This window comes from Xyrauchen texanus, chromosome 4 (assembly GCF_025860055.1).
Source record: "Xyrauchen texanus isolate HMW12.3.18 chromosome 4, RBS_HiC_50CHRs, whole genome shotgun sequence".
Classification (NCBI taxonomy): Eukaryota; Metazoa; Chordata; class Actinopteri; order Cypriniformes; family Catostomidae; genus Xyrauchen; species Xyrauchen texanus.
Window position 1 is genome coordinate 2532979 of NC_068279.1, and position 23561 is coordinate 2556539.

Genomic DNA, 23561 nt, shown 5'->3' on the forward strand with positions numbered 1-23561 from the left:
TGATTTACCCCACAACACCCTGATTTACCATATAACACCCTGATTTACCCCCACAACAGCCCTGATTTACCCCACAACACCCTGATTTACCATATAACACCCTGATTTACCCCACAACACCCTGATTTACCATATAACACCCTGATTTACCCCCACCAACAGCCCTGATTTACCCCACAACACCCTGATTTACCATATAACACCCTGATTTACCCCACAACACCCTGATTTACCATATAACACCCTGATTTACCCCCACAACAGCCCTGATTTACCCCACAACACCCTGATTTACCCCACAACAGCCCTGATTTACCCCACACAACAGCCCTGATTTACCCCACAACACCCTGATTTACCATATAACACCCTGATTTACCCCACAACACCCTGATTTACCCCACAACAGCCCTGATTTACCCCACAACACCCTGATTTACCATATAACACCCTGATTTACCCCCACAACACCCCGATTTACCCCACAACACCCTGATTTACTCAACAACAGCCCTGATTTAACATATAACACCCTGATTTACCCCACAACACCCTGATTTACTCAACAACAGCCCTGATTTACCCCACAACATGCTGATTTGCCCCAATACAGTCCTGATTTACTCAACAACAGCCCTGATTTACCACAAAACACCCTGATTTACTCAACAACACCCTGATTTACCCCACAACACCCTGCACCAAAGCAGCCCTGATTTACCCCACAACACGGTGATTTTCCCCAATACAGTCCTGATTTACCCCACAACACGGTGATTTGCCCCAATACAGTCCTGATTTACCCCACAACACAGTGATTTGCCCCAATACAGTCCTGATTTACTCAACAACAGCCCTGATTTACCCCACAACACCTTGATTTACCCCCACAACACCCTGATTTACTCAACAACAGCCCTGATTTACCCCACAACATGCTGATTTGCCCCAATACAGTCCTGATTTACTCAACAACAGCCCTGATTTACCACAAAACACCCTGATTTACTCAACAACACCCTGATTTACCCCACAACACCCTGATTTACCCCCACAACAGCCTGATTTACTCAACAACAGCCCTGATTTACCCCACAACACCTTGATTTACCCCCACAACACCCTGATTTACTCAACAACACCCTGATTTACCCCACAACATGCTGATTTGTCCCAATACAGTCCTGATTTACTAAACAACAGCCTGATTTACCCCACAACACCCTGCACCAAAGCAGCCCTGATTTACCCCACAACATGCTGATTTGCCCCAAAACAGCCCTGATTTACCCCACAACATGCTGATTTGCCCCAAAACAGCCCTGATTTACCCCACAACACGCTGATTTGCCACAATACAGTCCTGATTTACTCAACAACAGCCCTGATTTACCCCACAACATGCTGATTTGCCCCAATACAGTCCTGATTTACTCAACAACAGCCCTGATTTACCACAAAACACCCTGATTTACCCCACAACATGCTGATTTGTCCCAATACAGTCCTGATTTACTAAACAACAGCCTGATTTACCCCACAACACCCTGCACCAAAGCAGCCCTGATTTACCCCACAACATGCTGATTTGCCCCAAAACAGCCCTGATTTACCCCACAACATGCTGATTTGCCCCAAAACAGCCCTGATTTACCCCACAACACGCTGATTTGCCACAATACAGTCCTGATTTACTCAACAACAGCCCTGATTTACCCCACAACATGCTGATTTGCCCCAATACAGTCCTGATTTACTCAACAACAGCCCTGATTTACCACAAAACACCCTGATTTACTCAACAACACCCTGATTTACCCCACATCACCTTGATTAACCCCCACAACAGCCTGATTTACCCCACAACACCCTGATTTACCCCCACAACAGTCCTGATTTACCCCACAACACCCTGATTTACTCAAAAACAGCCTGATTTACCCCACAACAGCCCTGATTTACCCCACAACACCCTGATTTACTCAACAACAGCCCTGATTTACCCCACAACACCCCGATTTACCCCCACAACAGCCCTGATTTACCCCACAACACCCTGATTTACCCCACAACACCATGATTTACTCAACAACAGCCTGATTTATCCCCACAACAGCCCTGATTTCCCCCACAACACCCTGATTTACACAACAACATCCCTGATTTACCCCACAACACCCCGATTTACCCCCACAACAGCCCTGATTTACCCACAACACCCTGATTTACCCCAAATCATCCCTGAATTGCCCCAAACAGCCCTGATTTACACCACAACAGCCCTAATTTACCACAAAACAGCCCTGATTTACCACAAAACAGCCCTGATTTACCCCACAACAGCCCTGATTTACCACAAAACAGCCCTGATTTACAACAACATAACCCTGATTTACCACCACAACAGCCCTGATTTACCCCAAAACAGCCCTGATTTACCCCACAACACCCTGATTTACCCCAATACAGTCCTGATTTACTCAACAACTGCCCTGATTTACCCCCAAACACCCTGACTTACCCCAACATAACCCTGATTTACAGTACCTCACAACAACCCCAATTTACCCCACAATACCTTTAATTTATCCCAAAGCACCCTGATTTACCCCACAACAGCTCTCTGAATTGCCAAACAACAGCCTTGATTTACCCCACAACAACCTGATTTGCCTCACAATAAACAATAACTGATGTCAATAAGTCCAACAAATCTCAAAGTCAAAGACCTCAAAATTGATGAGTCTCCATGTACATGTAATTTATGTTTCTCTGCTTACAAAACACATTGTATCTCTCAGAGCCGCACATTTCCATCATATTATATACAGTCTTCTCAACTGATTGTGTTTAATCAATGTCTCATGCTGATAGAACACATATATGTAATATATATGTGTTTGTCTGACAACGATAAAGCCGACTAGATTCGATGTTAGTTGTTTCTTACTGGCTGTCTCTTTCTCTCTCGCTCTGCCTCTCTCAGATCCAAATGTAGATTGATCTGGTAGTCTTGGGTGAATTTCACAAGAAACATCTCCAGGTCATAGTTCACCCCAACATTAAAAGGAAAAATAAGAAATTATGTTTTGCATTAGATATCATTTAATGCATTTCTTTCTTTTGATATTGTGGTGTAACGTGACCTGCGCGTGTTCTTGACATGTTGCGCGAGGTTCAAACTACTAGTGCCGTTTGCGTCTGTGTCATTATCTAGTGTGTGTTATATAGTGTGTGTTATATAGTGTGTGTTATATAGTGTGTGTTATATAGTGCACTCAATGTTCTACTTTTATGTCTCTTTTTCCTCTATCACTCCATTTTACCTCCTTTCTTTTCCACTCTCATCTTTGCTCATGATTTTGATCGCATGGACACAAAACACATAAACATAAATTCCTGTGTGTCACATACATGTGTGAATGTCGATGTTTGTGTGTGTGTGTGTGTGTGTGTGTATGTGTGTGGCGATAGACCCCTCTGATCCATCAGACGATGATTTGTTCCATCTGTTTGATAAATTCCCCACCCCCATCCCAGACGCGTCCACGCCCATGATTCCTCCTGTAGGTGTGCAGGCGGTGGCTCTCACGTCAGACTCTGTGCGGGTCAGCTGGGCTGATAACTCCATTCCAAAGAACCAGAAGTCCTCTGAAGTGCGGTATTACTCCGTCAAGTGGAAGACCAGCCACTCCACCAGCGGCAAATACAAGGTGACCAGAGGATGCTTTCTAGTTGTGCTTCTGACTGTACCAATAATGACCGTTCACTAATATGTTCACTGTCATGTACCACAGTAGTACCATGGGGTTTAAAATGTTTACTATGGTAATATTATGGGTCTATTGACATCTAACATGGCTTCTTGGACACATAATGGTGTAGTGGGCTAAAGCACTAAACTGGTAATCAGAAGGTTGCTGGTTCGATCCCCACAGCCACCACCATTGTGTCCTTGAGCAAGACACTTAACTCCAGGTTGCTCCGGGGGGATTGTCCCTGTAATAAGTGCACTGTAAGTCGCTTTGGATAAAAGCGTCTGCCAAATGCATAAATGTAAATGTATATAAGCGGTTATTAGATGCATCCTATGCAGGGACGGATTTTGACTTGCAAAGGTCCCGGGGCCAATTATCTCAAAGGGGCCCCCACTAAATGTTGTTGACCGTTGGGGGTGGGGTGTTTTCATGGCCAAAAGTTGTTGAGCGGGGCGATGTTTTTTTAAATGTTTTTATTTTAATAGTTTTCATTGTCGATGGGTTTTCGAGCGGGGGGGATCGGCAAACTGGATCGCGCAACCTCGGGTAGTCAAGGGCCCCCGGTAGTCCGTAATCGCCACGCAACCTGATGGGGGTGGGGTGTTTTCATGGCCAAAAGTTGAGAGGGGCGAGGGTTTTGTTTTTTAAATTTATTTTAATAGTTTTCATTGTTGATGGGTTTTCGAGCGGGGGGGATCGCCAAACTGGATCGCGCAACCTCGGGTAGTCAAGGGCCTACGTAGTTCGTAATTGCGGCGCAACCTGGTAGGGGTGGGGTGTTTTCATGGCCAAAAGTTGTTGAGCGGGGCGAGGGTTTTTTTTATTTTATATATTTTAATAGTTTTCATTGTTGATGGGTTTTACTATGGAATTTTTCTTTGATTAAAGTACCTTGGATTGCCATGTGAATACCATGGATAAATATATAGTAATAGTTCCATACCATGGTATATGTTTATTTATATCATTAGCTGCTTTACCACCATTGGGCCGACCGGTTCTGAGCACAGTACGGAACGGTTACAGCAGCATTTCCACTTGAGCACGACACGATTATAAACTGTTCTCGGCCCGAAATTTTCACCGTGGTTAGCTAACCGTACTCAACCATTCTCAACCATCCTGGTGGACTGGTTTTAGTACGTTTATAGTACGTAATTTGTCAATAAATGTCTTTTTAGCTAGTCTGGGAACTTTTACGTATGCGTGTTCATATCTGGTAGCATTTTTCTCATAGCTTTCCTTTTTGCGACATGCACCGTGTCTTTCCTGTGTATTAGCAGAACCCAGGGCAGTCCTAAAAATCTGGAATATGGGGTCATTCACCAAAACGCACTTGCTCCAATGTTTACCTGTAATGCTGTCGCCACAGACGGATCTGTTACGTATATTCTACCACGCCAAATTTCCCGGAACGGTACCTTTTTGGGATGGGAACTGGTCGGCCTGATGGTGGAAAAGCGGCTATTATAACATATTACCATCAGAAACCATCACTGCATCACTAGGTAGGACTGACGATTTAACGAGTTAATTTGGTGTGATTAATTCTGTAATCAGAATTAGCACAATTAATCATGCCCCACAACTGTTATATGTTAGATTCCTACCATCAGGGCAAATCAAGCTTGAAGTACCACCTGTTTTCAACAGGGGGCAGTAAGCGAAACTCCAGCTGTATCGGCAACGCAGCTGTTCAGGGAACAAACCAAACTCAGGCATGTTTGACACTTGTGACAGCACAAGGTGAGGACGCGTTCTTGCATTCTAGCACAGCTGGATGGAGAGTCATTCCAAATGCAGGGATCTAGAGACGTGTCTTTCTACGTTTCAAAATACATTTAACTTGACACGGCAACCCACACACGCTGTGTTTTGTGCCTTTAGCCTCCTTGTTAGAGCACCCGCCTCCCACGCCAGAGACCTAAGTTCGAGTCCCGTACGGAGCGGGTAGAACAAGAGCATGACATGGTGCCGTGACCCGGATGGGAGTGAGGTTTGGGGGGGGGGTGAGTGTAACGGGAGCCAGCTGGTAGATAGTTGTGTAGTGTGTAAACCTCACTCTCCTGACCTCAAGAGGTGCACTAGCGACTGACGCTAGAGGCTGTAGCCTTTAGCCTCCTTGTTAGAGCACGCCGGAGACCTAGGTTCGGAGCCTCCCACGCCGGAGACCTAGGTTAGAGTCCCGTACGGAGCGGGTACAACAAGAGCGTCACACATGTATACACTAGGTAGGCTTATGTTCAATAATGTGGAAATAAATATAGTCCCTTCTAGAGCCACTTTTTTGCCTTATCAATGCATTATTCTTATGTCTAAATAATGTAATGAATTTTAATTATCTGAATTATTATTTATATTATTATTATTATATATGCTATTAAATAATTGACAGCCCTAGTTGTACGGTTTATAGGAGATATATGATTCATATTTGTTTAATAATGGAGATGTATTTGAATGTTCGATTAAAACCGTGCGAGCTGTGACATCACTCAGAGTTTCTGTGATGTAGCGTGTAGTTTTATTTGGGTTATTCCAAGTCAACCAAATTCCCTGGCTTCAATTTTCGATTTTGTGATTTGAATGATGACGAAAACTAAAATATTGTCATGGGTCTAAATTTACTGAGTTAACAGTTATTTTTTAGAGAGGGGTCAAAATGACAATTTTCACCCATGATTTTGATTATTGGTTTTCGTCCATTGATAACGGGTCAAATTTACCAATATTTAGATGGAGGCACATTGAGAGCCCCATATCTCTGGGATTTAACCAAAATAGGACATTAAAAATGGAGACAACATAATGGGTTACTCAGTAAATATTGATGCATGACATTTAATATTCGGGCTTTCCTCATCATTTATGTTCATCTTCCACCAGTAAAACAAAAACTAAATGTTAAGTAGAGTACTATGTAAATAAACATCAAATGCCCATTTGCAGAAGTTCCTCATTAACTCCTAAATTCAACTACCACAGCGTGTGATTGTCTGTGTTGTTGTTTTTGTTTCTAGTCAGCTGACACTACAGCTCTGAGTCACACAGTCACCGGTCTGAAGCCAAACACCATGTATGAATTCTCTGTCATGGTAACAAAAGGCCGTAAATCCAGCACGTGGAGTATGACAGCACACGCCACCACATACGAAGCAGGTAAACACACACACACATGCAAATACACATATAAACACACGTTGTCTTCTACTTGCCCTTCTCTGTTCTCTCTTAAGTGTAAAACTGCTTATTTATGTGTGGGGTTGATGGTATTATTGTTTGAGTGTTTTGTTGTTAACCCTTGTTATTAGTGACCCCTGTGGCCGTTAAGTGAACTGCAGCCAGCTACCTGTGCTAGCGCTCGTGCACACACTCAATAGGGATGTTAGCGAGCGAGCATCGGCCAAAACAATGACGTAACGTACAAAGAGACTGAACATGATCCACCGGCATCACGTTGACAGATGAGTTAGCATAATTAAAATGACACAGTTATGATTGTTTTACTACAAACTTTGAGACTAAATTAAAACTACTTATCAGCTAACGTAGCATATTGATACACACATACAGCTACATACTGCCCAACTATACCAGACAGTTATGTTGCCCTATTGTATGTTTTGTTTGTTATATGTTGTACTGTGAATTAGAAACCAGCGTATTTGCTTACATTTATCTTTTAGCATAAAGAGATAATTAGCGGTAGCTTGCAATTCGTCAGCATTAGCAGGCAAGATCAAGTTAGCTAAAATAACACAGATCAATCCTTATGGCACTACTGTATATTTCACATGCTTTGCAGTTATGTAAAGTTACCTGTCCTATAAGAAGAATGTCAATTTAGGAAAGGTCCCTCCAGGAATCAAATGCCCTGCCGATGTTCACGCTAGTTTTTTCGCTCGACCACGATCTCGTTCCCGCTTAGCCAGACGGGATTCAGTAGAAGGCTCTTGGGAGCGCGCATAAACGTCACATCCTTTGGATTTTCCCGGCAAAAGCGACCCGCTCCCGTCCCATGAAAATCAGTCCACACACTTTAATAGGCAACCTAGGAAGTCCGTGAAGGACTAGTTTTTTTAAAGTTGCGTTACATATGCAAATATATCATAGACTGTAAAAAAAGATGGACGACGCCCCTTCGCTCTTTCCCATTGGTGAGAACTGAAGCCGCCAGTGTCCCGATATGGCGCTGACATCTTGGGACTTGAGTCTGCGCAGTTGCGATTTCGGGACCAGACCTGCGCAGTAGTGAGCAGGAAGTAAAGCCACGAAATCAAGACCCCGCCCTCACTCTCGCTGAATCAATCGCAAGGACATGCCCCTGCACTTTTGACTTATGACTTATGACGGTGTGAAATAATTAATTATAGAAATTTAGATATGACATTTAAAGCTCCAATCTCCTCAGTCCTCCGAAGATCCCGAAAAAAAGTCAGTTGGTGCTTCAGTGACTACTTCACTCAGAGAACCTGTCAATCACAGCTGTCAATCATGATGTCACAGCAGCGTTTTTATAGCATCAAATAACTAAAAACAAACTTATTTTGAAAACAAACACTTGAAATGACATCAACGTGATAGAAACGACAGTAAATGACAGAAACTATCTTTGGAAAAAAGATATGTGAAGTGTAATTTAATTGTTTAGTTGGTCTCACGTCCCGTTGAATAACATGGGGAGGCGGGGTTTATGACCTATACTAGGACCAGCCACCGGGGGGCGATCGAGACGTTTTGGCTTCACTTTTGAGGGCTTGTGCGGCACACTTGGAATATATCATGAAAATTGTTGCATATTGCACCTTAATTATCTAAACCATTTTTTGGTTGAAATTCCAGCTAAAAGAACTATATGTGAACTTGTGTTATTTTTGTATTTTGGCCAAAGTACACCGTAGCCCCATGTCTGTTTACAGTGAAATATTGTACTCATTTATCATTGCACTTTTATTCTTTTCTACACCCAATTATAGATGTTTTACTCTGAAGGCCACAGAGAGCTAAACATCGTAATTACTACCTGTGTTTATTTTCTGATGTCCTTAATTTAATGTGCATTTTTGATTAAGGATTTGCTTTAAAGTTAATTATAATGTGAACACAACAGAGAGGTGAACTCCAAACGTGAGCCGTTACATCAGGGTCACGAAACGCTTTAAATGGAAACGTGCTACCGGCATTGCTTTATTTACAGCGAAACCGCCTCGCCTGAGTGTCCTGAATTAATTGTGATGAAATATGTTAAGCTCTAATTAACTAAGGCTTTAAATGAATGTCTAGTGCCGGAAAAGCCATAATTAAAGAACTAATGTATATTTGGGAGTAGCAAACTATCATATCACTCTTTCTAATTCTGTAGTATACATGATTTGTTTTTGAGCTAGAGTTGAAGTTCAATTTCCAGTGTGATGAATTAACCTGTGATATCAACTGATTTTAACATCTCATCTGATCAGACTGACATTTACATTTTGAAACCAAATTGGATCGTGCAGCCTTAAAGCCCAGGGCACCCCCGGGCATTCAAGGGCCCCCCGGTAGTCAAGGGCCCCTGGGCATTGGCCCCATTGGCCCGGTCAGTCATCCGTCCCTGCTGTGTATACTGCACAGTATTCAGGATACAGTGAACTAGTATTTCATTCTCCTTTCTTTATTGGTTAGCACCGAGCTCCGCCCCAAAGGATCTGACTGTGATTGGCCGAGAGGGACGACCGCGAGCCATTCTCATTAGCTGGCAGCCACCGCTGGAGGCCAACGGACGAATCACAGGTGAGTGTTTGTGTGCACACCTGTAGGGCAGGTTTTTCGTTAGCCGGTAAATAAAATTTTTGGACCGTTAAGATGTCCTAATGTCCGACGAGTTCAAAAATTGTCGGACACAATGCTTCTGTGCTTTGTAAAATCGGAGGAAAATAGTCATAAAAATAAAGAGAAAGACATTTGCCAAGATGAGAAGTTATTTGACGTAACCTAATGTGACGGGGCGGAGGGCGGGCCGGGTTGTGATTTTACACACTCGGCCCCTTATCAAGCTAATCAAGCGTCCGAGAGGGATAAAGGCCGACTGCGGATGGTGGTGCGATAGAGAGAGAGCGTTTACGGGCAGCTGTCCGGCCTATGTGTGTGTTTGTGTCTTTTGGTTTTAGTTCTTTATTAAAAATATTATTTATATTGTCAAGCCGGTTCTCGATTCCTCCTTTCCCCCTTACCGCTTTACACTGGTGCCTAAAACCCGGGAAGGAGGAGGGATACGCCATAGTGGCGTTCTCGCCACTACCATCCACCCCAATGGAGCAGCCGCAGCCATCTTTCGGGGGATGGAGGAGCCCGGCCGTGGAAGCGGAGGAACAGCCAGGGACCACGAGGGGGGACGGACACACTGCCGACCACCTGGAGCGGGAGAACCGCTGCCAGGGGCGGGGGAGACCCCTTTTGTTCCCTGAAAATGTGGCAGGGCGTTCCGTTCACCAGGGGCTGGAGGACTGCCTCCGATCCGCCCGGGGAGGCGCGGCTGTCGTCCGTTAAAGGGTGGAGGAGTGGCCGAGGACCAAGCTATGGCGTATCTCATTTTTTCTTTCTCTCTCTCTCCCACTGCCGCTCCATGTTGGCCTTTTCCCTCTCTTTTAAATGTTAAGTTTTTTTTTTGTTGGAGGGGTACTGCACTGTTACAGGGAGTACCCCCTATTTTTCATTATTGTTTCCCTCCCCCCGTCCCCTCCCAGATTCAGGAAGGCGGGGATGACTTATATTGTCAAGCCAGTTCTCGCCTCCTCCTTTCCCCCTTACCGCTTTACACCTAACAAACCTAATGGGCTATAAATAAGCTATAATGAGCCGCTGCGTTATGCAGAACAGACCACAAAACAGCGCTGCGATATGCAGAAAAGGACAGCGAACACCGCCCCACCCCCCTCAACAACTTTTGGGTCAGCACTCCATGCTACTCCCTTTTTAAAACAAAAAAATAGCCAATAGCCTTTTCATCGGGTTTTGAAGAAATATAAAGTTGGGTATTGTCGGCATAACAGTGGAAACTGTTCCTGGAACAATTCCTGATAATATCTCCCAAGGGAAGCATGTATAAGGAGAAAAGAAGAGGCCCTAATACTGATCCCTGTGGCACTCCATACTTTACTTTGATCTGACAGTTCCTCATTTACACCGACAAAGTGGTAGCGGTCGGGTAAATAGGACCCATACCAAGCTAATGCCTGTCCACAAATGCCAACAAAATAATTTAGCAAAATCATTGCCTCCCATCATCTTTCATGTTGACACGCCCCTTCCAAAATCCCTACCTGGAAACTCGTGTATCATCTAGAATTCCAACTTTCCCACTTTGTTTGATCATTCATGTGCTCTGAACTCATAATAGCTATGTTTCCGTCTCCGCTTGAAGGGCACAATGAGCCATGATTGGGGAGGGACATTGTTCTTCTTGAGAGCATTTGACTGGAAAAAAAATTGGTTACACCCCTGAGTGCAAGATGATGTCATCAATATCTGATAAAAGTTTAAGGAGTACACTAGAAGCTACAAAACTTGTCAAACTTTCATTTCACAATTTTTGTAAACACTCGACCTGCACTACGGCTTTAACTCTCTCTCTCTCTCTCTCTCTCTCTCTCTCTCTCTCTCTCTCTCCATCAGGTTATATCATTTATTACACTCTGGATAAGAACATGCCGATTGATGATTGGGTGATGGAGCCCATCAGTGGAGATCGTCTCACTCATCAGGTCATGGATCTGAATCTGGACACTGTGTACTACTTCCGTATTCAGGCCAAGAACGCTAAAGGAGTTGGGCCGCTGTCAGACCCCGTGCAGTACAGGACGTCTAAAGGTGCAACATAACACTTGGTTTCAATGACCAAAGACACACGTACGCTCAAATGGGCCATATATAAACTGATCAAGTGACCTGTAATTACTATTCTTATCATCATTATTAGAGTTTTATTTAACCAGCAAAAGAAGTCACGAATAACAGATTTAAAAGTGCTCAATGGCACCAGTGGCATGAATAATACTCACTAGAGCTTATTGCACGGGCAATGAGTTGAAGCCCGAGCCTGGACAGCAGCCGAGACCATGTGACCGGAATCGACTCGACCAGTATGGTCGTATTTTAAGCCCAAACCCGAAATCGCTTACTCGCTAATAAACATGCAGAGGATGAAGCGCTGAACTTTGCTGGGTGACAGCCCCTAACTTGTCTATTCAAACATGTCTATTTCTTTACAAACCCAAACCTGATCAGAACCAGAATTTATAGTTGAAAAAGCAATTTTTCCCCTTTCGGCTCGGGTCGGGAAGCAGACCTCTAACAACTATAATTTGGTCATTATAGAAGTGAGTAGAGTGATACAACAGACTGTTAACATACTGTCATATTATATGTATCACATATGTTTTTACATCGGTTCATTAGTAAGAGGAATATCACAACATTTGACCCTTTTATGTGGCGTTTCACAGTAATTACAATCTTTTCATTTGTGTTGGAAGGTGAGTGGACGAATCATAAATCTTCATCATTACAGAGTTAAAACACACACACACACACACACACACACATGTTGTGTTTCCATGTTTTATGGGGACTTTCCATAGATATAATGGTTTTTATACTGTACAAACTTTATAGTTACACGCTAACTGCTACACTACCACTCCCCTCATGACCAACACACACACGCACGCACGCGCGCTCACACACACACACACTGAGTGGAACAGATGTTGATGAGTGAATTAATTACTGCTTCTGTGTGTTTGTGGGGTCCAGAGTTGCATGTTTGGGTCTTGCTGGTCTGATAGCTTCTCAGATTTACTGTCATTCTGAACAGCAGGCAGGTTTGACCTTTGACCCTGAAGACACCTGCAGTGCACACATACATGTACACACACAATATTCTTTAAAGTGATCAAATCTGCTCTCCAGTGGGAAACTGTCTGTGTCCTTTAGTTGATGATGTCTGAAATGTTTGTATTTTATTCTGTATTCTACAACCGTTCCGGTCCTCTTCAGGAGTGCTGATATTTTTGGCCACATCCACCCTAATTCTGTTTTTGTTACGTTTCTTAACATCGTTATTTTCCAAAGCATAGTGACGGAGAGCATTTTCAAAACACAGAGCAAAAAAACTGTGTTCTATTGTGGATGGGAGGCAAAGATATAGTGAAATTAATGCATTTTCATACAAATGTGTGGATATGACCTTTGGATAAGGGCACAAGAATGTTACACTGTTTGTGTGACTCCGCTTGATCGCATTCGCTACATTGAGTTCCAGTTGTGTGGTTCGCAATAATAAGCAAAATACCTGTCTATGTTGGGTCTAAAATATAAGTTACTCGATATGAAGTCTCTAAAACTTGTATAAAAGCAATATCACACTCGCAGTCGTGCTGCGATTCTGTTTGTGTTATACCGTTTAGCACAGAATACATTTACTGACAAATTTCCTCTCTTTCTCTTCCATGCTATTTTCTTGCTGTTCCTCCGTCGTGACGTTTTTCTGACAGTTGAGCATCCTGACAAGATGGCCAATGATCAAGGTGAGCAGAACATTACACAACACAAGAGAAATCCTGCGTACTAATCTGAAACACAACTGTAAAGGGGATCAGCTCCACCATTTAAATGTACATTTTGTCATTTGAGTCGCATCGACCACAATCACATTTCGAGTTTATGCACTACAGTAAAAATGCAGGTGTCAATTTTTTATTTTAAGATATATTTTTACGTTTAGATACCAAACTGTTTCTGTAATGTAATAATTTAAAGGATCGCTGCCATAGAAATTTGTAATGGAGAAAATCGCCTTTACATATTTCATTATTTGGCAGAACTGGGTGATTTATTCAAGTATGCATTAAATAATGTATGCATTAAAGAGCATAAAAACAACTTTGGTTGTTTATTTACATGATAAAATTGACAAAGTATGTATAACATTGTATGTCAATAACATTGACAAGAAGGAAAGTATGGAGTGCCGCAGGGCTCGGTATTAGGGCCTCTGCTTTTCTCCTTGTATATACTTTCCCTGGGAGACATTATCAGGAGCCATGGAATAAGTAACATTATTAATGTTATTTTAATTTATATCGCGGCACGGTTTTGTGGTCCATTCTGCATAACACACGGCTCATTTTAGCTTATCGCGGGCCATTCGTCCCATTTCGCGGCCGACCTACCGGCCCGATCGGTTCTCCCAATGGCCAGTCCGCCCCTGATTGGCCCCAAAGTGCGTCGGCCCACCAGGAAAATGCCCGGTGTGCCAGATTACCAGTCCAGCCCTTCTCACAAGTATAGTAAAGCCTGAGATCACCTACCTTGTGGGGCCCATTTCTGTAAGGGTTAGGTTTAGGTTTAAGGGTAGGGGCTAGAAATGATCATTAGATCAGTATAAAATCCATCAAATGCATGGAAGTCTATGGAGAGTCCCCACAATGACATGAAAACAAGTGTGTGCATGTGTGTGCGTGCGTGCGTGCATGTGTGTGGTGTATATCTGTGTTTCACACACCTCATCTGCTGTTGGAGACACAAAGAGCACAAATAATTGCTTTCTCAATAACTCCCAGTTCTAATCTTCATCTCTCAGTCCTTTAAACAAACTCCCCTGAACAAAACGACTGCAGACAGACTCTCAATGAATCCTGTCTGCTGATAATTCAACTCTGCTGGAAATTGAGTTAAGCAGTCCTTTGAGTGGGTGCTGTCCTGAGAGAAAGTGTCGAGATAATAATGGTAAAGAGACACAGAGAGAGAACAAGCGAGAGAGAGAGAGAGACAGTGCTGTCTTTTGCATCTTAATGAGAGGTCATTCGTTCGGTTCTTCATTAAGACGAGTCACAGCCATGTTCACACAAGCAGATATATATATATATATATATATATATATATATATATATATATATATATAGGTAAATTCTATGAGGGGAACAAAGCCTATAATACGGGACATGTAAGCGCAGCGTAGTTCTAGCGGGATGACTAGCAGCTGTACATCATCGCACCATTAGCGGGGTAACTCCCAGCCAATCACATGTAAGCCGTTGCTTTATAATCTATCACATTGCTGTTTCAGTGTGCTAACACGGCAACCTCCTCCACCCCACCACCACCTGTTGAGTCCCGTCCTGCACGGGGGTAGGCTCCTCGCCCCCACCTCCTATCTCCGGCAGGATAGGACGGTTCCGAGTACAACTTCTTCTGAGCTTACGCCAAAGAGAGACATGTTTTATATTCATCAAATAAATGTCGTCTTAAATCGCACTCGAGTCTGCAAGTCTTCCTGATAGAAGTTTCATTTCAAAATACAGGACAATACGGGCCATCGTCATTTAAGCCAAAGTATGGGACATCCTGGCTAGTTATGCTAGGCTGTTAATTTTCTAAATGTTGCAATGCACTGTAGTGTTTTCCCTCAAGTCTACATTTACAAATAACACGCAATCATTTACACCCATTGAAGGAGAGTAGAGTGTGTGTGTTTCATTGGCTATAAATCAAGGTAAACAGCGTCAGGGGAGAAACCGCAGAGCGAGACTGATGTGATGGAGGTTTGACAGGTTTCTGTAGCCCGGGAGTCCTGCTCCACTTACAAAACACACTCATACCATCACTTAAACTCACTCACAGTGGGACTTCTACGCGGACACATCATCAGAAGGAGTGAATTGTTGAGCACTCCCCTTAAATTGAATTCGGGAGTGTAAAGATCCAGTGGCACTATTAAAAAAACTGTAAATACTCCCAGAATTCTCCTCAGAGCCTCATCTGGAGTTATTGCACTGAAACTAACAGAGAACGTTTAGAGGAAGGGAAGTGTGTTTCGATATTAAGGGGCAAAGCAACCGATAGGATTTAGAGATATTCCAATGTGTTAAGGTCTGACAGGGTGGGTCGTGATGCTTCATGCCGTCTCCAATCAGGCTAATCAAGCCTAAAACAGAGGGAAAGGCCAACATGGAGCGGCAGTGGGAGAGAGAGAGAGAGAGAGAGAGAGAGAGAGAGAGAGAGAAACACTTAAGTGCCCATTCTCTGATACGGCGTAGCTTGGTCCTCGGCTACTCCTCCACCCTCTAATGGATGACAGCTGCGCCTCCCCGGACGGATCGGAGGCAGTCCTCCAGCCCCTTGTGGGACGGAACGCCCCGCCGTGTTTTTGGTGGACGGTAGGGGTCTCCCCCGCCCCTGGCAGTGGTAACCGCTCCAGGCGGTAGGTTTGGAGCCCCTCCTCCCATCGTGGTCGGCGGCCGTTCCTCCGCTTCCAGGCTGCCGGGCTCCTCCGTCCTCCGGCGGATGGCCGCGGCTGCTCCATTGGGGTATATGGTAGTGGCGAGGACTCCACTACGGTGCATCCCTCCTCCTTCCCGGATTTCAGCACCAGTGTAAAGGGATTAATGGACAGGAGGAGGTGAGAACCGGCTTGACGATATAAATAATATTTTAATGTAAAACTGAAACAAAAAGACAAACACACACAGGTGTCGGGACAGCTGCCCGTAAATCTCTCTCTCTGTCCCACCGCAGTCTCCAATCGGCCTTTATCCCTCTCTGAGGCTTGATTCGCCTGATTAGGGGGCGGGTGTGTAACATCACGACCCGGCCCCGCCCTCCGCCCCGTCACATTAGGGTTTGTGACATGTAGTCCATGTCTGTTAGCTTTAAGGTAATCTATTTGCTAGTGTGCTCCGAAAAGTTGACCCATAGTGGAAAAATTACCTTTTAGTAGGTATAGCTACACATTTAAAATGTTGTCTTTCTCTTCCAGGAAAACCAAAAATATAGTGATTTATTGTCTCATAAAGTCACTGAAACACACACACAACACTTACACCATATGAAAATACAAACATTGTGATGTCACACTCCAAATGCCAACACCGTAAAAGATAAAAGAGATGTCAGGTTTGTGTATGTGCTGTTTGTTAATGTGTGTCTCGCCCCATACTGACCTCTGACCTCTGTCGTCTCAGGTCGTCATGGAGACAGTGGATACTGGCCCTCTGATAATAACCTGATTGACATGAGCAGTCTGAACGGTAAGATCACATGACAGGTGTATAGTGACTCTGAAAATATTGCAACTTCGTTGCCATGACGATGTAATGTCAAAAACCGGAAAACAACTGAAGAAAATTACTTCACAGCTCAAAAATGACCTTTAATTTTCGTCATATTTATTCATTTTAGTCATTTTTAGACTGAGTCTATATTTTATATCTCACCACTGGGACATGCGTTGAAGGTCTGGAGGGTGAACTTGACCTTTAACCTCCTCTGGTGCGGTTGAGAGGTGAGAGTGGACGGTGGACGGTGGATTTCACAGCACAGATTGTTGTTGTTGTTGTTGTTTTTTGTGTGTCTGCTAATGAAGGTTTAGTCAGATAATTACAGCTGCTGCTGACATGCATCAGGCCAAAGTGTGTTGAACCATAAGATGAATCTTCAAGCACAAACACATGTTTATTAATCACAACAGACTGACTGCAGGTCTCCTGTCTCACCTGAGATCAGGTGGAGTTTAGAGTGGGTAATGAAAACATATGCTGCAATCTTTCTGTCTCTCTCACACACACACACACACACACACACACACACACACAGGCCTCTCCACATGCTGTGACTTCATTACTGCACAGACAGGTGTGTCTTTACTGTCTGCAGCATTCATGTGATATCTCAGCCATCTTTTTTGCGCATTATAGACGCTCATCACTTTGAAATCCGCATTGTCAGTTCACACTGTAATCCTTCATGTTGTCATTACTGGACAAATCATGTTCTCTTAATTAAACATTACTTATTATTCTTAGAAATCCATAGACGTGTTAAAAACTCAAACTCTTGAGTGCAAACTTGAGGCTATAGGGAATACCCACAATGCCTTGTGCTTTAATTATTTAATAATGTGTCTTCAGTCAAAGGGAACTTATGGCGGTGTTTAATCTCACTTCTCCTCGTGCATGTGAAACACAGGTGTCAATGCATTTTTGTGGAGAGTTACGTTTATTTAGTGATTGACTGTGGTGATGTGAAGAGCTAGCCTGGGAGAGGAAGAACTGTAAGGATTGACACCTGTGGAAAATCACCCCTAACAGCTGTTTGATGTTACAGTGAGAACTGGAGAGGGGCTGATGAAAGGGCAGTCCAGAACGCCAGAAGAGAGAGAGAGAGAGAGAGAGAGAGAGAGAGAGAGAGAGAGAGACACACACATACACACACACACACACACACACACACACACACACACAAAGCTGTGTGTGCACGTGTTCAGTGTGTGGCTATAAAGCACGGATCCTGGAAATCAAAAAAACATCACTGTATATCCGATGCTTCATTGAATCATGTCTCTGTTCCTGTGCGCTTGATTTCAGAGCCTCCGATTGGTCAGATGCGGCCGCCGCATGGCAGCGTGACCCCGCAGAAGAACAGCAACCTGCTGGTGATCATCGTTGTTTCCGTGGGAGCCGTTACCGTGGTAGTGGTGGTCATCGTCGCGTTGATCTGCACTCGCCGCTCATCTGCGCAACAGAGGAAGTGAGTTTATTGTCTGTCTTTGTCTTCTTTGTCCATGAAGAGTTATTCAAATCAGTCACCAAAAATGACTTTTTGAGGTTATAGTTCACTTTTAAGAGTTCACCGTGTAACTCAAGCCTTCTGTTGGCATCTGTCTGACATATGTCCTAGTAGGGCTGGGCATTTAGACAGATTCCCCTATATAGGATGTCCCAAGCTTCTTGGAGAGTTCACCACAGTACATTTATTTATTCTGTCTCTTTAAATAATCTCAGACTGACACGATGTTCGGTGGGGGTCAACACGAAGCAAGCATTTCGCGTGGCGCGATTACATACAAAGTCAATGCAAAGATGCGAATAGACGCGAATAGACGCTAATTCGCACCGGGCGCCGCAAATGAAGCGAATGGTGCAACTCGAACGCGCAAAATTGCATCATTCACATTTTCACATATTTTATTCGTGTAAATTATTATTATTTTGTAATTAATTTATGTGAATATAATATGCGAATGGCGCGATTTTGCACGTTGGAGTCGTGCCATTCGCTTAATTTGCGGCACCCGGTGCGAATTCGCATCTATTCGCATCTTTGCATTGACTTTGTATGTAATTGCGCCGCGCGAAAAAGCTCGCTTCGTGTTGTATGTGAACGCATGACTCGTTGTCGCGAAAGCCTATCAGTATTGAGATAGTCCGGATGTCACTGACGTACTGACATAGTAGCCGAAGAAATCTAGAAAAATGGATGACAAAATTGTCGTAGCGGTATAAATGTCATATTGACACACTAAAGCTGATGACATAAATAACCATCTAAAGATAAATAAATCACTTTTGTGAAACATCTTATGTGCCTAATGCTGCGTTCACATACAACACGAAGCGAACTTGCGCCATTCACACATTCGCATATTATATTCACGTATATTAGCATGACGCGTTGTCGCGAAAGCCTGTCAGTATTGAGATCGTCCGGATGTCACTGACGTACTGACGTAGTAGCTGAAGATATCTGGAGAAATGGATGACAAAATTGTCGTAGCGGTATAAATCACTTTTGTGAAACATCTTATGTGCCTAATGCTGCGTTCACATACAACACGAAGCGAGCATTTCACGTAGCGCGATTACATACAAAGTCAATGCAAAGATGCGAATAGACGCGAATTTGCACCAGGCGGCGCAAATGAAGCGAATGGCGCGACTCGAACTCGCAAAATCACGCCACTTGCATATTCGCATATTATATTTGCGTATATTAGCATGACGCGTTGTCGCGAAAGCCTATCAGTATTGAGATCGTCCGGATGTCACTGACGTACTGACGTAGTAGCAGAAGAAATCTGGAAAAATGGATGTAAGAATTGTTGTAGCGGTGTGTGGGCACCCGGAATTGTACGACACAATGTCATACATGTACAGAGAACGGACGAAAAAAAGACATCGCTTAGAGGAAAGTGAGCGAGGACGTTGGACGACCTGGTAAGTTCAGAAAATATGCGTGTCTACTTCATTCCAGCTATTGGTTGTACTTTACTATGAACCAAGTCGTAGAAGCCCCACCTCCCGTCCTTTTCAGGAAGAGAAGCGGGAACACTCGCGGGTTCGCGTTACTCGTATGAACGCAAGTTTAAACACAAATGTATAATCCAGCGGTTAAACTAGCGCAAGCAATACAAGGCAAAAATTTTCTTCACGTTGTATGTGAACGCACCATAAACTTCTAACTTGGTAAATCGCAAAAATATGAATAAAAAAAATTGATTTATTCATTTTTCATCATTTTGGTCACCGTTTACAATTATTTACATTGATTTGTTAAAAACAGGTACTGTCTCTTTAAGAAAACCGGCAGTTCTGTAAATGAGCGCATGTTAACGAGAGAGACTCGAATGGCTTTATCTCATCTATGTTATGTGTGATTACAATTACATTTTAGTTACTTGTTGTTTTTGATCAACGACTGACTGTAAAGAACAGAAAATGTATTTAAAGAGACATTATTCAATGAGAAATAGATTGTGTGGATCTCGTCTTTGGACACGCATGACACGGAAAGTGTCCTTTTTATTTAATTATTTTTTGTCTTTTTATTAAATTTCCTTTCATTGTAGAGGAGGTTTGCGCACCAAATTCGATATTGAGATTTAAGAATCGATATCGAGATCATTCAGATGTAGATTGTGATGTAACAGTATTGTGGTGCAACAGTATAGTGATGTCACAGTATTGTGATGCAACAGTATTGTGATGCAACAGTATTGTGATCTCGTCTGATAGCACGTTTAAGGTGTGCATGAATTATGTAAGGAATAATTGACTTTGGACTGTTCAATTATTGACACACACCCTGAGGTGGCAATTCTGCTTATGTCATAATTAGCGCAAGTGTTTATCTAATTTCTCTTGTGTGTATTTGAAGTGTTTATCAAGAAGGCTGCAGGTGTGTTAGACAGATGTAACTGGCCTCATCGTGCGGTAAATACTTGCGATGACGTTAGGCTCCATGTCATTTAGTAGATGCCGCTGTGAGTGTTCATACTGTGTCTTATAAACAGTTCAGCTGAAGTGTTACATAGAGATTAAAGATGTGTGTGTGTAGATATGAGACAGACACGTGTTGTGTGAAGGTGAGAAACACAAGTTCAGAGCTCATTAGCACCTCATTAGTCCCCACAAAGTGATAAATACACGCTCACGAACACACACACACATACACACACACACACACACACACACACACACACACACACACACACACACACACACACACACACACACACACACACAGACCTGTTGACAAACACAGCATTATTATGTTCCAAAATGAGGTCTGTTTTATGTTTTACCTGTCTCGTATCCCCTCATTGTGTATGTGTGTGTGTGTGTGTGTGTGTGTGTGTGTGTGTGTGTCGTGTGCATGTGTATGTGTGTGTGCATGTGTGTGTGTGTATGAGTGTGTGTGTGTGTGTGTATATGTTTGTGTGTGTATGTGTGTGCATGTGTAAGTATGTGTGTGTGTGTGTGAGGGTGGTATATATGTGAGTGTGTGTGTGTGTGTGTGTGTGTGTGCGTGTGTGTGTATGTGTGTGTGTGTTCGTGAGCGTGTATTTATCACTTTGTGGGGACCAAATGTCCCCATAAGGATAGTAAAACCTGAAATTTTTGACCTTGTGGGGACATTTTGTCGGTCCCCATGAGGAAAACAGCTTATAAATCATACTAAATTATGTTTTTTGAAAATGTAAAAATGCAGAAAGTTTTCTGTGAGGGTTAGGTTTAGGGGTAGGGTTAGGTTTAGGGGACAGAATATAAAGTTTGTACAGTATAAAAACCATTATGTCTATGGAAAGTCCCCATAAAACATGGAAACACTACGTGTGTGTGTGTGTGTGTGTGTGTGTGTGTGTGTGTGTGTGTGTGTGTGTGTGTTTGTATATATGTGTGTATGTGTGTGTATGTGTGTGTGTGTGTGTGTGTGTGTGTGTTTATATGTGTGTGTGTGTGTGTGTGTGTGTTTGTATATGTGTGTGTGTGTGTGTGTGTTTATGTGTGTGTGTGCGTGTGTGTGTGTGTGTGTGTGTGTGTTTGTATATGTGTGTGTGTGTGTGTGTGTGTGTGTGTTTATGTGTGTATGTGTGTGTGTGTGTGTGTGTGTATATGTGTGTGTGTGTGTGTGTGTGTGTGTGTGTGTGTGTGTGTGTGTGTGTGTGTGTGTGTGTGTGTGTGTGAGTGAGGTTAGACAGACAGAAGACGCTGAAGTAACACTGATAAAGATTCAGTAGTCTTCAGTATCGCTGTCAAGTTTTATTTGGTGATAATGACCCGGTGACTGTACGGTTCTTTTTCTATTGTCGAGCCGTTTCATCTTTCTGTTTTTGTTTTATAATGTCTGATACATTTTTGTTTACCAGAAATACGCCGATGGTGAAATGTGCTGCAATCCTGTTCAATAGTCAGAGCGCCGACAACTCTATAATGAATTAAACCCAAGAACACAAAGACTTCAGTGTGTGTGTGTGTGTGTGTGTGTGTGTGTGTGTGTGTGTGTGTGTGTGTGTGTGTGCGTGTTTTTGTGATTTACGAGGACAATTTTGTAAGTTACAAATTAGTAATTACAAGGTTATTATGCTATAAATGTGATTTATGAGGACATTTCTAGTGTCCCCATAATTCAGATCGCTTAAAAATCATACTAAACAATGTTTTATTGAAAATGTAAAAATGCAGAAAGTTTTCTGTGAGGGTTAGGTTTAGGGGTTGTGTTAGGTTTAGGGGATAGAATCTATAGTTTGTACAGTATAAAAACCATTATGTCTATGGAAAGTCCTCATAATGATAGGTAGACCAACATGTGTGTGTGTGTGTGAGTGTGTGTGTGTGTGTTTATCACTAACTCTCTTTATCTCTGTCCCTGCAGGAAACGTGCGACTCACAGCACCGGTAAGCGAAAAGGCAGCCAGAAAGACCTGCGACCTCCTGACCTCTGGATTCACCACGAGGAGATGGAGTTGAAGAACATGGAGAAGCCCTCAATCTCCGCCCCCTCCGGTCACGAGTCACCAATCCCAAGCGTCCAGGAGATCACTCCTGTCAGCCACAGCCAATCAGAGAGCCAGATGGGCAGCAAGAGCAGCCACTCAGGTGAGAGATTTAGTCAAGGTGTTAATCGAGATCAGTTTGCAGGTGTCTGTGTGCACGAGGGGTTGAAAGTCGTGTCATTGTGTTCTTCAGGTGCAGACGGCGATGAAGCTTCCAGCAGCATTTCCACATTAGAGCGATCGTTAGCTGCCCGAAGGGCAACACGCAACAAGATGATGATTCCCATGGACTCTCAGCCCAGCAACACACGTGAGGAACTGCGACACACACTGAAATACTGTTGTACAAGTTAGGGCCACTCTTTGGCTGCCTAAAAATGCACCAGAGATGAAGAGGTTAACCCATGACTAACCCGTTACTGTTCTTAAAGGGACAGTGCACCCAAAAATAATTTACTCCCCCTCATAATATCCCAGATGTGTGTGATTTTCTTTCTTCTGCAGAACACAAGTGAAGAGTTTTAGGACAGTAGTTCAGCTCTGTGGGTTCATACAATGAAAAGTCAGCAGGATCCAAACACTTTGAAGCTCCAAAAAGCATATAAATGCAGCATAAAAGTAATCCATACGATAACGCGCTCTCGAGTCAGGACGTCTTGTGGCAGGATTATTTTGTGTGATTTGAGAGATTTAGGCAAAAGCATGTGCCGCGG

General features: G+C 43.3%; 1 protein-coding gene across 2 annotated transcripts in view; it reads left to right on the top strand.

Annotated features, from left to right (window-relative positions):
* The window catches only part of LOC127642977 (netrin receptor DCC-like), a 278565-nt gene that overhangs the window by 224300 nt on the left and 30704 nt on the right, over positions 1 to 23561 (top strand). Inside the window, exons 17-25 of one of the 2 annotated variants that reach the window (XM_052125464.1) lie at positions 3475 to 3713; positions 6779 to 6917; positions 9423 to 9530; positions 11412 to 11606; positions 13292 to 13324; positions 16760 to 16825; positions 18161 to 18323; positions 22728 to 22951; positions 23042 to 23158. In XM_052125464.1, the coding sequence (XP_051981424.1) occupies positions 3475 to 3713; positions 6779 to 6917; positions 9423 to 9530; positions 11412 to 11606; positions 13292 to 13324; positions 16760 to 16825; positions 18161 to 18323; positions 22728 to 22951; positions 23042 to 23158 (1284 nt within the window). The remainder of the gene's footprint in view (positions 1 to 3474; positions 3714 to 6778; positions 6918 to 9422; positions 9531 to 11411; positions 11607 to 13291; positions 13325 to 16759; positions 16826 to 18160; positions 18324 to 22727; positions 22952 to 23041; positions 23159 to 23561) is intronic. The other variant, XM_052125465.1, reaches the window with a different exon arrangement.